At 40.2% G+C, this 13109-nt stretch overlaps 1 protein-coding gene across 3 annotated transcripts in view; it reads left to right on the top strand.

Annotated features, from left to right (window-relative positions):
- The window catches only part of PRDM10 (PR/SET domain 10), a 103574-nt gene that overhangs the window by 28088 nt on the left and 62377 nt on the right, over positions 1–13109 (top strand). For all 3 annotated transcript variants that reach the window (XM_058687315.1, XM_058687317.1, XM_058687316.1), the window contains exons 2-3: positions 8734–8921; positions 11194–11358. In XM_058687315.1, the coding sequence (XP_058543298.1) occupies positions 8853–8921; positions 11194–11358 (234 nt within the window). In that variant the 5' untranslated portion in view covers positions 8734–8852. The remainder of the gene's footprint in view (positions 1–8733; positions 8922–11193; positions 11359–13109) is intronic.

Raw genomic sequence — 13109 nt, 5'->3', positions numbered from 1 at the left:
GAGTAGAACCCAGGTTTGTCTGATTATAAAGTTCATACTTTCAACTATACAACATTATTCAAGAAAAAATAACTAGACTAGAAGCTTCAAGGAGGCAAGGATTATTTATTTATTTTAATGTTTATTTTTATTTTTGAGAGAGAGAGACAGAGCACAAGCGGGGGATGGGCAGAGAGAGAGGGAGACACAGAAACCGAAGCAGGCTCCAGGCTCTGAGCTGTCAGCACACAGCCTGACGTGGGGCTCGAACTCACGAACCACAAGATCATGACCTGAGCTGAAGTCTGATGCTTAACCGACTGAGCCACGCAGGTGTCCTTGTTTTTGTTTTTGATACACTGATGTTTCTTTTTTTTCTATGTTTATTTATTTATTTATTTATGAGAGAGAGAGAGAGAGAGAGAGAGAGAGAGAGCATGCATGAGTGGGAGAGGGGCAGACAGAGAGGGAAACAGAGAATCCCAAGCAAGATCCGTGCTATCAGAGCAGAGCCTGACATGGGGCTGAACCCATGAACCACAAGATTGTGACCTGAGCCGAAACCAAGAGTTGGACACCTAACAACTGAGCCATCCAGATCTTAAGGACCCAGAATTGTACCTGGCATATACTAAGTACTTAATAAATAGTTGTTGAATAAAGTCTTTAGAGAAAGGATAGAGATGCAATCATGTCCTATTTTCCTGGAAATGAAATCTATACATTTTGGACAATGGGTAAAAGCAGGGAAGATGGGTGACGATTTTCTAGACAAAGTGTAGTGTGTAGTTTACCAGTTCTTTCAGGTCTTAGAAGAAGCACAATAGTGAGGAATGGAAGGATGTCCATCGCTAGCTAGGAGGCTGTCAGCACCAGGCTGCTGGACAGCACTAAAGTAGTTCCTGGACTCTTCCTCCCCATCTTAGATAAATCAAGATCAACAAGGGAGGTACCTAGCTGGCTCAGTCAGTGGAGTGTGTGACTCTTGACCTTGAATGTGAGTTCGAGTCCCATGTTGGGCGAGGAGCCTACTTAAAAAAATAAAATATAAAAAAAAAAAAGATCAACAGGACTCTATGAATTGTATAGTTAAAATAAATAAAAATGGAGGGACATCTGGGTGGCTCAGTTGGTTGAGCATTGGACTCTTGATTTTGGCTCAGGTCTTGATCCCCAGGTTGTGGGATTGAGCCCCACATTGGGCTCTGCGTTGAGAGTGGAGCCTGCTTAAGATTCTCTCCTCTCTCTCTCTCTCTCTCTCTCTCTCTCTCTCTCTTCCTCTGCACCTCTCCCACACTTGCATGGGCTCTCTCTCTCAAAAAATAATAAATAACAAATAAATAAAATATTAAAAAATAAGGTTTTAAAAATAAAAAAGGAGAACAAATCTGAGAAGACTTACTATCCAGGAAATTTGTATATAGGGCATATGTTATTGGATCAATTGCTGGGTTTAAGAAAATACATGAAATGTTTTGAAAATTCTGAAAGTCTTATAGCTCATCTGTAAGATATAAAAGTTGACATATTTGGACACTACTATGTGCTAGATCTTGTGCCTAGAAGTTTTTCATATATCATGTAACCCTTATAATAACTCTAGGAGGTGATTACTGTCTTCATTTTACATATGATGATATTGAGGGCAGACAGTAAGTGATTTGGCCAAGGTTATATACCTGTGAACAGTTGAGCCAGTCTGGGAGCCAGGATGTTCAATTGGGATTCTGTGGATTTTCCTCTGCACTCTGCTGCTTCCCCTCTAAGCTGTTTTCTTTTAAGTTTTTATTTATTTGTTTGAGAGAGAGAGACAGATGGTGTGAGCATGGAAGGGGCAGAGAGAAAGGGATAGAAAATCCCAGGCAGGGCCCGAGCCGCCAGCATAGAGCCCAATGAGGGGCTTGAACGCACAAATCGTGAGATCATGACCTGAGCAGAAACCAAGAGTCAGATGCTTAACTGACTGAGCCACCCAGATGCCCCTCCCCTCTAAGCTTAAGGCAGGACTAGACTTTAGAAACCACTTTACACTCTCATTTTACAATGGAGACACTGATACTAGGTGATATAAAGTTACTTAGTAGTGGAGTCATGTCTAGAATTTAGGTGGCTTTTTTCTTAAAGATTTGATTAAAAATTTTTTTAAATGTTTATTTTTGAGAGAGAGAGAGAGAGCATGAGCGGGGAAGGGGCAGAGAGAGAGAGGGAGACACAGAATCTGAAGCAGGCTCCAGGCTCCAAGCTGTCAGCACAGAGCCCGACACAGAGCTCAAACTCACAAACCTTGAGATCATGACCTGAGCCGAAGTCGGATGCTTAATCGACTGAGCCACCCAGGCACCCCTAAAGATTTTATTTTTAAGTAATCTCTACACCCAACGTGGGGCTTGAACCCACCACTCTGAGATCAAGAGTCACATTCTCTACTGACTGAGCCAGTCAGGCACCCTTTAGAATTTAGTTTTCTTGAGCAATTTATTAAACAGCAAGTAATTATGGAATGTCACACTGGTGTTTTAAGTAGTTTCGTAGCTACAGAAGCTGAATAGTTTTATAACTATATTTTAAAGAACAAGAACTACCAAGTGAGTATTCTAGGGACTGCTTTGGATTCCGGACACTTTCCGAATTAAAGAGTTCTCACCCTCTTGGGTTCCTTTATTTGCTAATGGTATTCTAAAATTATTGGGAAATGCGACTGTGAGCAGTATTTCACATCCTCGTTGCTAAATTTTATTGGCAAGCTTTCCTACGTGTAGATTAACTATTGCGTTGTTTTGCTCCACATCTGCTAAGTAGTTATTTCCTTTTTTTCTGCCCTTTATCCTTGCCTTGTGTAGCTTACTGGTGTTTTATGCCGTGTAATGCCTACTCCCTTATTTGGGTAAGATTAGAAACAAGATGTTTCAGTCTGGGGCAAATGTCCTGTCCCTTCTTGTTTTGCTTTTCTGCTCCTCTCCTTCCTTCAGGTGCCCTCTTCTCTGAGCTCCTTCTTGAGCACCCATTTGGGACCAGGTGTCCTGTTTTCCCTAGCACACTGGAATTGCTTTGAACACTCCATACAGATTATTGGGTACCTGGCACATGGCAGATCTGGAGTTCCTCTCATGAGCACACACATTCCTTGGCCTGTAAGAACTTAATAGTTGAGATTGGAGAGCCAGACAATTTGATAGAAACATGATTGAATACCTTTTTTTTTTTTAAAGCTAATATGTGAGTGTTATGTAGCAGGCATTGTGTTAATAAGCACTTCACATTTATTATATCATGTCATTCTCTCAATAACCTTATGATTCCCATTTTACAGGGAAGGAAGGGGAATTTAGAGAACTTCTATGTTCTGTGTGAGGTCAGTTATGTTTCAGAATTGCTACCCAAATCCAGGTCCAGAGCCCAAGCTCTTAACCACTGTGTTCTTGTACTGACTACTGCCTCTGCACAGGTCAGAGGACTTTTCCCTGTGTGTCCCCTGTGCCCTCACTCACCGTGTGCCACGGTTGGAATTTGAAAACTAGTAACAACTTACGAGTCAGACAGCCTCTCTAAATGATTCAGCATCTTCCCTCAGAGGCTTCAAAGGAATTCATGATCTGAACAAATGTAAAACAGTGTCCAAGTTATTATCACAGTATTGCTTGTAATAGGAAAAGATTAGAAATAACCTAAGTGTTGGGGCACCTGGGTGGCTTAGTCAGTTGAGCGTCCGACTTCGGCTCAGGTCATGATCTCACAGTTTGTGGGTTCAAGCCCCGTATCAGGCTCTGTGCTGACAGCTCAGAGCCTGGAGCCTGCTTCAGATTCTGTGTCTCCTTCTCTCTCTGCCCCTTCCCCACTCATGCTTTGTCTCACTCTGTTTCTCAAAAATAAATATATGTAAAAAAAATAAAATAATAAAAAAGAAATAACCTAAGTGTTGATCAAAAAGAGATTGATTAAATGAATTAGAATATATTTATATAATGAAATGATGCAGCTGTGCTAAAGAATGAGGAAATGACATATAGATGTGGGACAATATAAAAGGTAGGGCATTATGTGGAATAAACATAACTTAGAAGAGATGTTACTTTGCATAGAATCAATAGTACGCTGTCATTTGTGGTGGGAGAGGCAGAGAGTGTATGTATGTATGTATGTATGTATGTATGTATGCTTGTATGCAAGCCCTGTGTCCAATGTGGGGCTTGAACTCACAACCCAGGCATCAAGAATTGCATGCTTTACTGACTGAGTCACCAGGCAGGCACCCCTCTATTTTTGTTTGTACATGCATAAAATCTGTGGAAGGATAGACAGAGATTGGTAATATAGGTTACTTCTGTAGAGTGGTTAAGGGATTCCAGGTAGGGAGATTGTCTGCTATATACCTTTTGTGTGTCTTGAATTTGGATTTCAAATAATAAGCACCTTCCTAGAAATGAAAACAAATACAGAAAGGCTTTCAAGGCTGTGTATGTTTCACAAATGTGTGGGATAAGCCTGCCTTCGTCCTTGCTCCATCCCAGTGCCTGGCATAGTATGTACTTGCGTATTTGTGCAATCAATGAACCGCGTTGAGAAAAATATCTCAAATTCCTGTATAGGAAGGGTACAGCATCTCTTTTGTGGTATGCCTGCTAAAAATACATATCCTGGATCTAACCATGAAGAAACATCAGACAAACTCAAATTGAGGAACAGCCTGAAAAATAAATGGCCTGTGCATTTCAAAAATGTCAAGGTCATGGATGGCTAAGAAAGACTAGGGGACTCTTCCAGATCAGAGGGGATGGGGGGATATGACAACTGAACGCACTGTGTACAATGCCAGATTGGATCCAGGGCCAGAAAGAAAGTTGTTTCTTTCACCATAAAAGACATTAACTAGACAGACAATTAGCAAAATATGAATAAGGTCTGTAAATTAGGCAATAGTACTGTTACATTGTATCTTCCTGGTTTTGATAGTAGTACCATGAGAAAAAGTCCCATTTTTAGGAAATAGGCACTTATGATTTTAGTAGTAAAGTGGCATTGTCTGCAACTGACTCTCAAGTAGTTCAGGTAAAAAGCAAAAGAGGGAGGAGAGAGAAAGAAAGAATGGTAAAGTAAATGGGGTAAAATGTTACCATTTGGTGAGTCTGAGTGAAGAAATACAGGTATTCTTTCTACCATTTTGCAGCTATTCTGTCAAACTATTAAAAAAAAATATTTCCTGTATGGAACATTTTGTGATTTTATAATACTGAGCCTTTTATATCCTCTTATACAATTTTATGGTTTTCTTCGTGTAGATCTTTATATCTTTGGTAACATTTAGTCCTAGATTTCTTTATGTATTTGTTCCTTTAAAAAAATAACAGGTGGGGTGCCTGGGTGGCTCAGTCGGTTAGATGTCTGAGTCTTGGTTTCGGCTCAGGTCATGATCTCACAGTTTGTAGGACTGAGCCCCACAGTGGGCTCTGTGCTGACAGCATGGAGCCTGCTTGGGATTCTCTCTCCCTCTCTCTCTGTCCCTCCCGTGCTTACACACTCCCTCAAAATAAATAAATAAACTTAAAAAAAAAATAACAGCTTTGTTGACTTATAAGCCACATATTGTATAGCTTGCCCTGAATGTCTTTTTATACATGCTTAAATGGCACTGTTATATAAGGAAAGTATGCTTTTTTTTAAAACAATAATAAACTTTTTTAGGGTATAATGTACATATATTAAACAAATTTTTTTTAATGTTTATTTAGTTTTGAGAGACAGAGAGAGAGAGAGAGAGGGAGGGAGGGAGCAGGGGAGGGGCAGAGAGAGAGGGAGGCACAGAATCTGAAGCAGGCCCCAGGCTCTGCTCTCGGTAGTGCTGAACCACCCAGCCTAATTTGCACATATTTTAATTGAATAGGTTGACGACTTTTTTTTTTAAGTTTATTTATTTACTTTGAGAGAGAGAACCCTCAAGGAGGGGCAGAGAGGGGGTTGGGGACAGAAGATCCGAGCAGAGAGCTGGATGCTGGGCTAGATCTCACAAACTGTGAGATCATGACCTGAACTGAAGTCAGACACTTAACCGACTGAGCCATCCAGGCTCCCCTGTTGACACACGTATTCCCTCTGTAACTACCCACCAGTCTAGATAGATACAAGATAAAGAACATTTCCATTTATTAGAAAGTTCCCCAAACCCCTTTGTTTGTACATGCACCTGTTGGTAGATGTGGGTGTTGTTTCTAGTACCCCCTAATGGAGAGAAGAGTAGGCTGTATGGGGGGGTGACTGTGTGTGGTGGGTGTGGTTTCTGTGGGGGTAAGGCTGACAGTGCTGAGATGAAGCAGGGACAGTCTCCTCAGAAGATCGGAAGAGGCTGCCAGGCGGTTGGGATGTGGCAGTTCCTGTATTCCGGAGTAAGGCCCAGACATTGGATGTTCCCGTCTTTTCTTTCTTTCTTCTTTGGGTCTTATTCTGGTTCAGAGGTTGGAGCGTGTACAATCTAAGAATGTGCTTCTTGGCTTATTTCCATTGACAATGGGGAAAATTCTGACTGAATCTGGTCTTCCTTACCTTTGGTTTAATGGTGTTCTGAGCAGTTTTAACCTTTTCTGTTTACGTATGCTACTTTCATGGGGTGGTGGGAGGATGTATATCAGGCACAGTTGCCCTATTAAACAGCAAATCTCACGTGACTCTTAATATGTCAGTGTTTTATCATTATGAAAAGGAAAGCTTGATTTCCTTTTTTTTTTTTAATTAAAAGAAAATTTTTAAATGTTTATTTTTGAGAGAGAGAGAGAGACACTGAGTGTGAGGGGAGGGGCAGAGAGAGAAGGAGTCACAGAACCCGAAGCAGGCTCCAAGCTCTGAGCTGTCAGCACAGAGCTCTCAGCACAGAGCCCGACGTGGGGCTTGAACTCAGACTGTGAGATCGTGACCTGAGCTGAAGTTGGACACTTAAGTGACTGAGCCACCCAGGCACCCCAAGAAGATTGATTTCCTTAAAACGCCTATTTTGGAAAACAATAGGGTTTCAAGATGCAGAGTTAGTGCATGTTGATGTTTAGTAAGGCTTGTGATTTGTTCATTAATTGCTCCTGTATTGACCAAATGTGAAACAGTCTACATTTGTGTTCACCAAATTGTGAACTCAGAAAACTCAGAAAACTCAGCCCTCCTCGCCTGCCATTTTCCCCTTGTTTTGTGACTTTTATGATTCTGCTATACATTTCAAGTAGGGGGTATAGGAGGTCAGTGTTTAAACAAGTGTGCAGGGGAGAGCTGAGCTGGGGCCGTGCAGCATTCAGGAGTGCATGTGAACCCATCACTTATCTGTGTTTACCATCCAGGAACTTCATTCTCCTTATCAGCAGAGCTAAGAGAGCTACCGTTAGCTTTTTCCCCCTCTCTATTCCACATTGTTGACCTTCGGTATTTATTCATTCATTTATTTATTTTTTAAGTTAACCCTACCCCTAACATGGGGCTCGAACTCATGACCCCAAGACCAAGAGTCGTGTACTCTGCTATTGAAGCCAGCCAGGCACCCCAGACCTTCAGTATTAAAAAAAATTTTTTTTGATGTTTGTTTGTTTGTTTGTTTATTTATTTATTTATTTATTTATATAATTTATTGTCAAATTGGTTTCCATACAACACCCAGTGCTCATCCCAACAGGTGCCCTCCTCAATGCCCATCACCCACTTTCCCCTCTCCCCCACCTCCCATCAACCCTCAGTTTGTTCTCAATATTTAAGAGTCTCTTACGGTTTGCCTCCTTCCCTCTCTAACTTTTTTTCCCCCTTCCCCTCCCCCATGGTCTTCTGTTAAGTTTCTCAGGATCCACATAAGAGTGAAAACATATGGTATCTGTCTTTCTCTGTGTGACTTATTTCACTTAGCATCACACTCTCCAGTTCCATCCACATTGTTACAAAAGGCCATATTTCATTCTTTCTCATTGCCATGTAGTATTCCATTGTGTATATAAACCACAATTTCTTTATCCATTTGTCAGTTGATGGACATTTAGGCTCTTTCTATAATTTGGCTATTGTTGAAAGCACTGCTATAAACATTGGGGTACAAGTGCCCCTATGCGTCAGCACTCCTGTATCCCTAGCAGTGCTATTTCTGGGTCATAGGGAAGATCTATTTTTAATTTTTGGAGGAGCCTCCACACTGTTTTCCAGAGTGGCTGCACCAGTTTGCATTCTCACCAACAGTGCAAGAGGGTTCCCGTTTCTCTACATCCTCTCCAGCATCTATAGTCTGCTTATTTGTTCATTTTAGCCACTCTGACCAGTGAGGTAGTATCTCAGTGTGGTTTGATTTGTATTTCCCTGATGAGGGTTTATTTATTTTTGAGAGATAGAGAGATAGAGAGAGAGAGAGAGAGCAGGGGAGGAGCAGAGAGAGGGAGACAGAATCCGAAGCAGGCTCCAGGCTCTGAGCTGTCAGCACGGAGCCCGACGTGGGGCCTGAACCCACAGACTGTGAGATCATGACCTGAGCTGAAGTCGGACACTTAACCAACTGAGCCACCCAGGCGCCCCCAGACCTTCAGTATTTTAAATGAGGGTTACACCTATCTAATGAGTGTGTAGAACATAGCAAGCATGCAATACATTGTATTATCATTATAAATAATTTCTCCATTTTTACCTTTTTGTCCAGGTGTGTTATCTTTTACAAAGCTCTTTTTTTCTCTCTCTCTGTGGTTGAAACTGCAATTTACTAAAATGCATTTATCTATTTAAAGACGTGGTTCCTTTTCTCTCTCTTTCCAGGCACGTTGCAGAGAGGTCTTTCTGTCCTTCATGAACACGCGCGTGGTGGACAGATGACTGTCCCCCACCCTGTGCTGTTCTAGCTGCCCTGGACGTGGAGCTGTCCAGTAGGGGGAAGGATGGATTCCAAAGATGACAGCTCACACGTGTGGTCTACATCTGCAGAACATGAAGAGAATGCTGCACAGGTGAAGAGTGGCCTTTCCAGCTTGGTACTGATAACAGTTTTTCAGCTGGGTACAGTTTGCGGACAGCTACAGAAATTGCAGCTTCTCTGTAGGGATGAGTAGCTGGGAGGGAGCAGCACACAGGACTTGCACAGGAGGAATAAGGAGGGTTTTAGCACTTTGAATGCTCCATCAGTGTGAGTCACTATGATTTAGAGGAGCTCTGTGACCCCCCCCACAGGCTTCTCTGCCATTTCTGCAACTTATCGTCATACTTTGTTTCACTGTTGTATTTTATGTTATTGGCACTGAAAGCCTCCAACTGTAGTGTGTTTCTTTTATGTTATCTCCTATAGGGTTTTGATTCTTCACGTGTAATGAAGCACAAAGTATGTCTGTAGAGTGGCTTTTTCTTTTCTTTCAAATTCAGAATGTAAAGGTCTAATTGAAAGTGGTCCCATTGAGTCAACCTCTTTGGAGGTTAGTCACTTACTAAAATGTGGCCATAATGGATGATCACTGCCTTTTGGACTGTGATCATAGCCAGCTGCATGTTCTTTTGAATATTCTTAGCAAAGGCAAATGTATGCTTTTTTGGTGTGGATTTGAATTTTGGGAACAGTCAGCAGTCATATGGAACCACACGTGGCCAAAGTATAAAACTTGATTTTTAAGCATTGTAATAAATATGCAATTTTAATTCAGTGTTTTGTTAAATTACATAACCTTAGTATTATAATCAAAATCAGGCAGTTAACATTGAGATCCTTAAATATACACATTTCATTTAGCTTAAGTAGTATGACAAATGTTACAATAAAGTTGATCTTCAATACTTAAAAACAAACAAACAAACAAACAAACAAAAAAACGTTCTAGTGATGCTTCTAGCGGAATAGCTGAGAAAACTGTGCTGTTTCTCATAGAAAACATTTTGAAGACAACTTTCATGTAGCTATGCATTTTGGTGTATTTTGTTTATAAACAAAAACATAGTCCATTCAGAAACAGGGTCCCCATTTGTAGGTAACCACATAGTAGAGCTCAACACCCCTCATTGAAGTCCCCCTTCTCAGTTGATTCTTTTCCTAGCCAAGAACTCTGATTTAGCAAAGTGCTGAGTGATGGAGACCAAGTTTTGATGTTAATGAACAAATCTAAAGTCACAAAATTATCATGTAGCACTTAAAACTGCAAATATGTTATAAGCTTAATTCTTCCAATAGACAAATTATATCTTCATAGACAATCAAATTTGTGTAGAAACTGGACTAATCACTGAGTATAGAAGTGGAGGTTTGTTTTATTTGTCTGATGGTTTGATTCTGTTTGGTCCCCAGGTTTCTTTCTGGGGATTAGATTTGCTTATTTCATCTTTGGAATCTACTATTCTCCACTGGAGAACACTGGAAGAAAACAAGTTAGGTCTGAAGCCAAGATGATATAAGAGTAAAGATCCCAACCTAACTTCAGTATCAGCACATAAATTATTTCTCTCCCAAAATGTGTACTTGGCCATCTGCTTCCATACCTTCAATATCAGGCATCAGGCTATGTGCCAAGCTCCAGCCTTCAAGAATTCAAACCTCCAAAGCTGACTACTCAGAAAGCATTTTATAGAATTCAGTTTCTGCTTTAGTTCTTGGTAGATAGAAAATTACTTACCTTGGTGATAACTGCAGTAGTTTTCCAAAACCCCTTGAAAGTGCTTGATTAGAATTTCCTTACTGGCAAGGAAGAGTTCAGTCACACTCACTGATGTAGCAAACGGTCACTGACATGTGTCCATATAGACTTGGATTGTGAAAAAACATGTAGGAAAGAAAGTGACCTTGTGTTAACGTGTCTCCCGAAAGGCACTGTTAGTTATAAAGCGTGATATTTATGATGTGTTGAGAGCCATTGGCTTTTGAGTTGACATTTTTTTATATTACAGAATAATTTGTATTTTGTATTTTGGTCATATCGACAACCAGGAATCTTCAGTCACATTTCCAGGTTTAGCTAACTGCCCCCTCAGGACTCCCCAAAAGAGATGTCTGCATTGGACATTTGAGGCAAAGAGAGATTTATATCAGTTGCTTAATATAAAGCAGTAAATGATCTGACAACAAGGTCATTGGATCCTGTCTCCAAGTCACTAATAGTGTAGATGAAGGTGTATCAATTCTTCTTTCATTGGGGATGTTTTAGAAATACAACCGTGTACTGTGCTTGGTCAGCCATACAGCTTTGTGAGATTGGTTTTGTTCTACAAGGACACTTTCTACCTACTTGCTGCTTTTTGCCCCAGGTGCACTTTGTTCCTGACGCTGGAACTGTGGCTCAGATTGTCTACACTGATGACCAGGTTCGTCCACCCCAGCAGGTGGTATACACGGCAGATGGTGCCTCCTACGCTTCAGTGGACGGTCCTGAGCATACGCTGGTGTACATCCATCCTGTGGAAGCTGCACAGGCATGTGAAGGATTATTGTTTGTAGTTCGTTTGTTAATTGGCTAACTCACCAGTGACTTCTGTGTTCATTCTCTGCCAGTCACTGTGCTAGGTGTGGTGATGTATGATATGCTTCAGATAAGATTTGTGCTCTTCGGGAGCTTATAACTATCTTGGCAGAGGAAGATGTGCTTTGTTTATTTAAATTAAATGTGATGAGTTAGAGCACTGCCTTCCCATGAGTTCTTGTCCCAGTCACTATTGACTCTCAACTTGTTACTTTTCTTTGTATCAAGAACCAGGTCAAAAATGGCATTTAGTTTTGTATAGCTTAATCAAAGACAGATCAGTGAAAACCATACAGACTATTTCAGTTAAATATGTAAGCAAAAAGTCCTACTAGCTTATTAACTACTATTTATTAATTTACTGATTTGTAGAACTGCGATGGAAGCAAAGGTAAATGCTGCAAATTAGAATTACTTTTATTTCATTTTTTTCTCAGTGACTTGGGGTGTTAGTTTCCAAATGCATGACACATATATATACACGGGTGGGCACCTGGCTGGCTCAGCTGGAAAAGCATGTGACTCTTGATCTTGGGATTGTAAGTTAGAGCCCCATGATGGGTATAGAGATTACTTGAAAATAGAATCTTAAAAAAAAAAAAAAAAAACAAAAAAACCCCCAAACCCCCACAAATATTTAATTGTTAGTTTGTATGTTACCACTTTAGAATGCACAGAGCACTTCTAAATGTATTTACAAAAAAGTTCCATACTTTTATAGTAGAATCCTGGTAATAAAAATTTACCCTCATCCAATATTTAATCAAGAGACTCTAGTCACTCTCAAGAAGAAATAGGGCCCACCTAATTAATACCTTTCAAATTTATATGAAGGTGAAATCACCTAATAATCAGATGGTACTTTCAGAATGCTTCTGCTGCATTTTAGTCACATAACTATGTTAAAATAAGGTCATATAGTTTATGTAAAAAGCCCAACTTTAGTTTATTACTATATTACTAAATGTCTGATTATGAAGAGAAGTACAAATGTCTGACTTACTAGAAAAATTAGATGTTTGACTTATGATAATTTTTTTCAGTTTATTTAAATTTAGTAATCTCTACACCCAAGGTGGGGCTTGAAATCACAACCCTGAGATCAAGAGTCACCTGTTTTTCTGACTGAGCCAGGCTGGTGCCCCCCTGACTTAACAATAAGTTTTAAATATCAAGTCTAAGAAATCTTACAACTGGCTGAAATTCTCCTATGTGTACCTCTGGAATCAAAACTCAACTACAGTTCTTATTCCCCTAGGTTTGCTAAAGGCTTGAACAAATTAGAGGAAAGAAAACTTTTCTGGATTGGTGATTTTTTGTGGTGCCCTGGCTAAAATAACTTTGAAGATTTTCCTTCTCTAGTTAGCTTTGTTGTATCATGACCAAATTATTATGTGTTTATAATGAGAACTTTTCAAAAATTATGATTTTACTGGCTTTATCCAGGGATGAATCTGTGGAACATTAAATTCAACTTATTTTCCTTCTCGTTCTTTTTTGCTAATGAGCATGCATTGTGTTTGAAAGATATCCTTGTGTATATACTAGTTTTCTGTGTGTCTGTGTCTCTATCCATTTTCGCTTAATCACGAGTCTCCTCCTATGATGTATAGTGTCATGTGTGAACGTATGCACCCTTGTTCATGCCATGTCTTTTACGTTTCTGTGACATACCCTTTTAATTAGTGCTGACATTCAACCTCA

This window comes from Neofelis nebulosa, chromosome 10, assembly GCF_028018385.1.
Source record: "Neofelis nebulosa isolate mNeoNeb1 chromosome 10, mNeoNeb1.pri, whole genome shotgun sequence".
Taxonomy (NCBI): Eukaryota; Metazoa; Chordata; class Mammalia; order Carnivora; family Felidae; genus Neofelis; species Neofelis nebulosa.
This window is presented reverse-complemented; position numbering and strand designations above follow the sequence as displayed.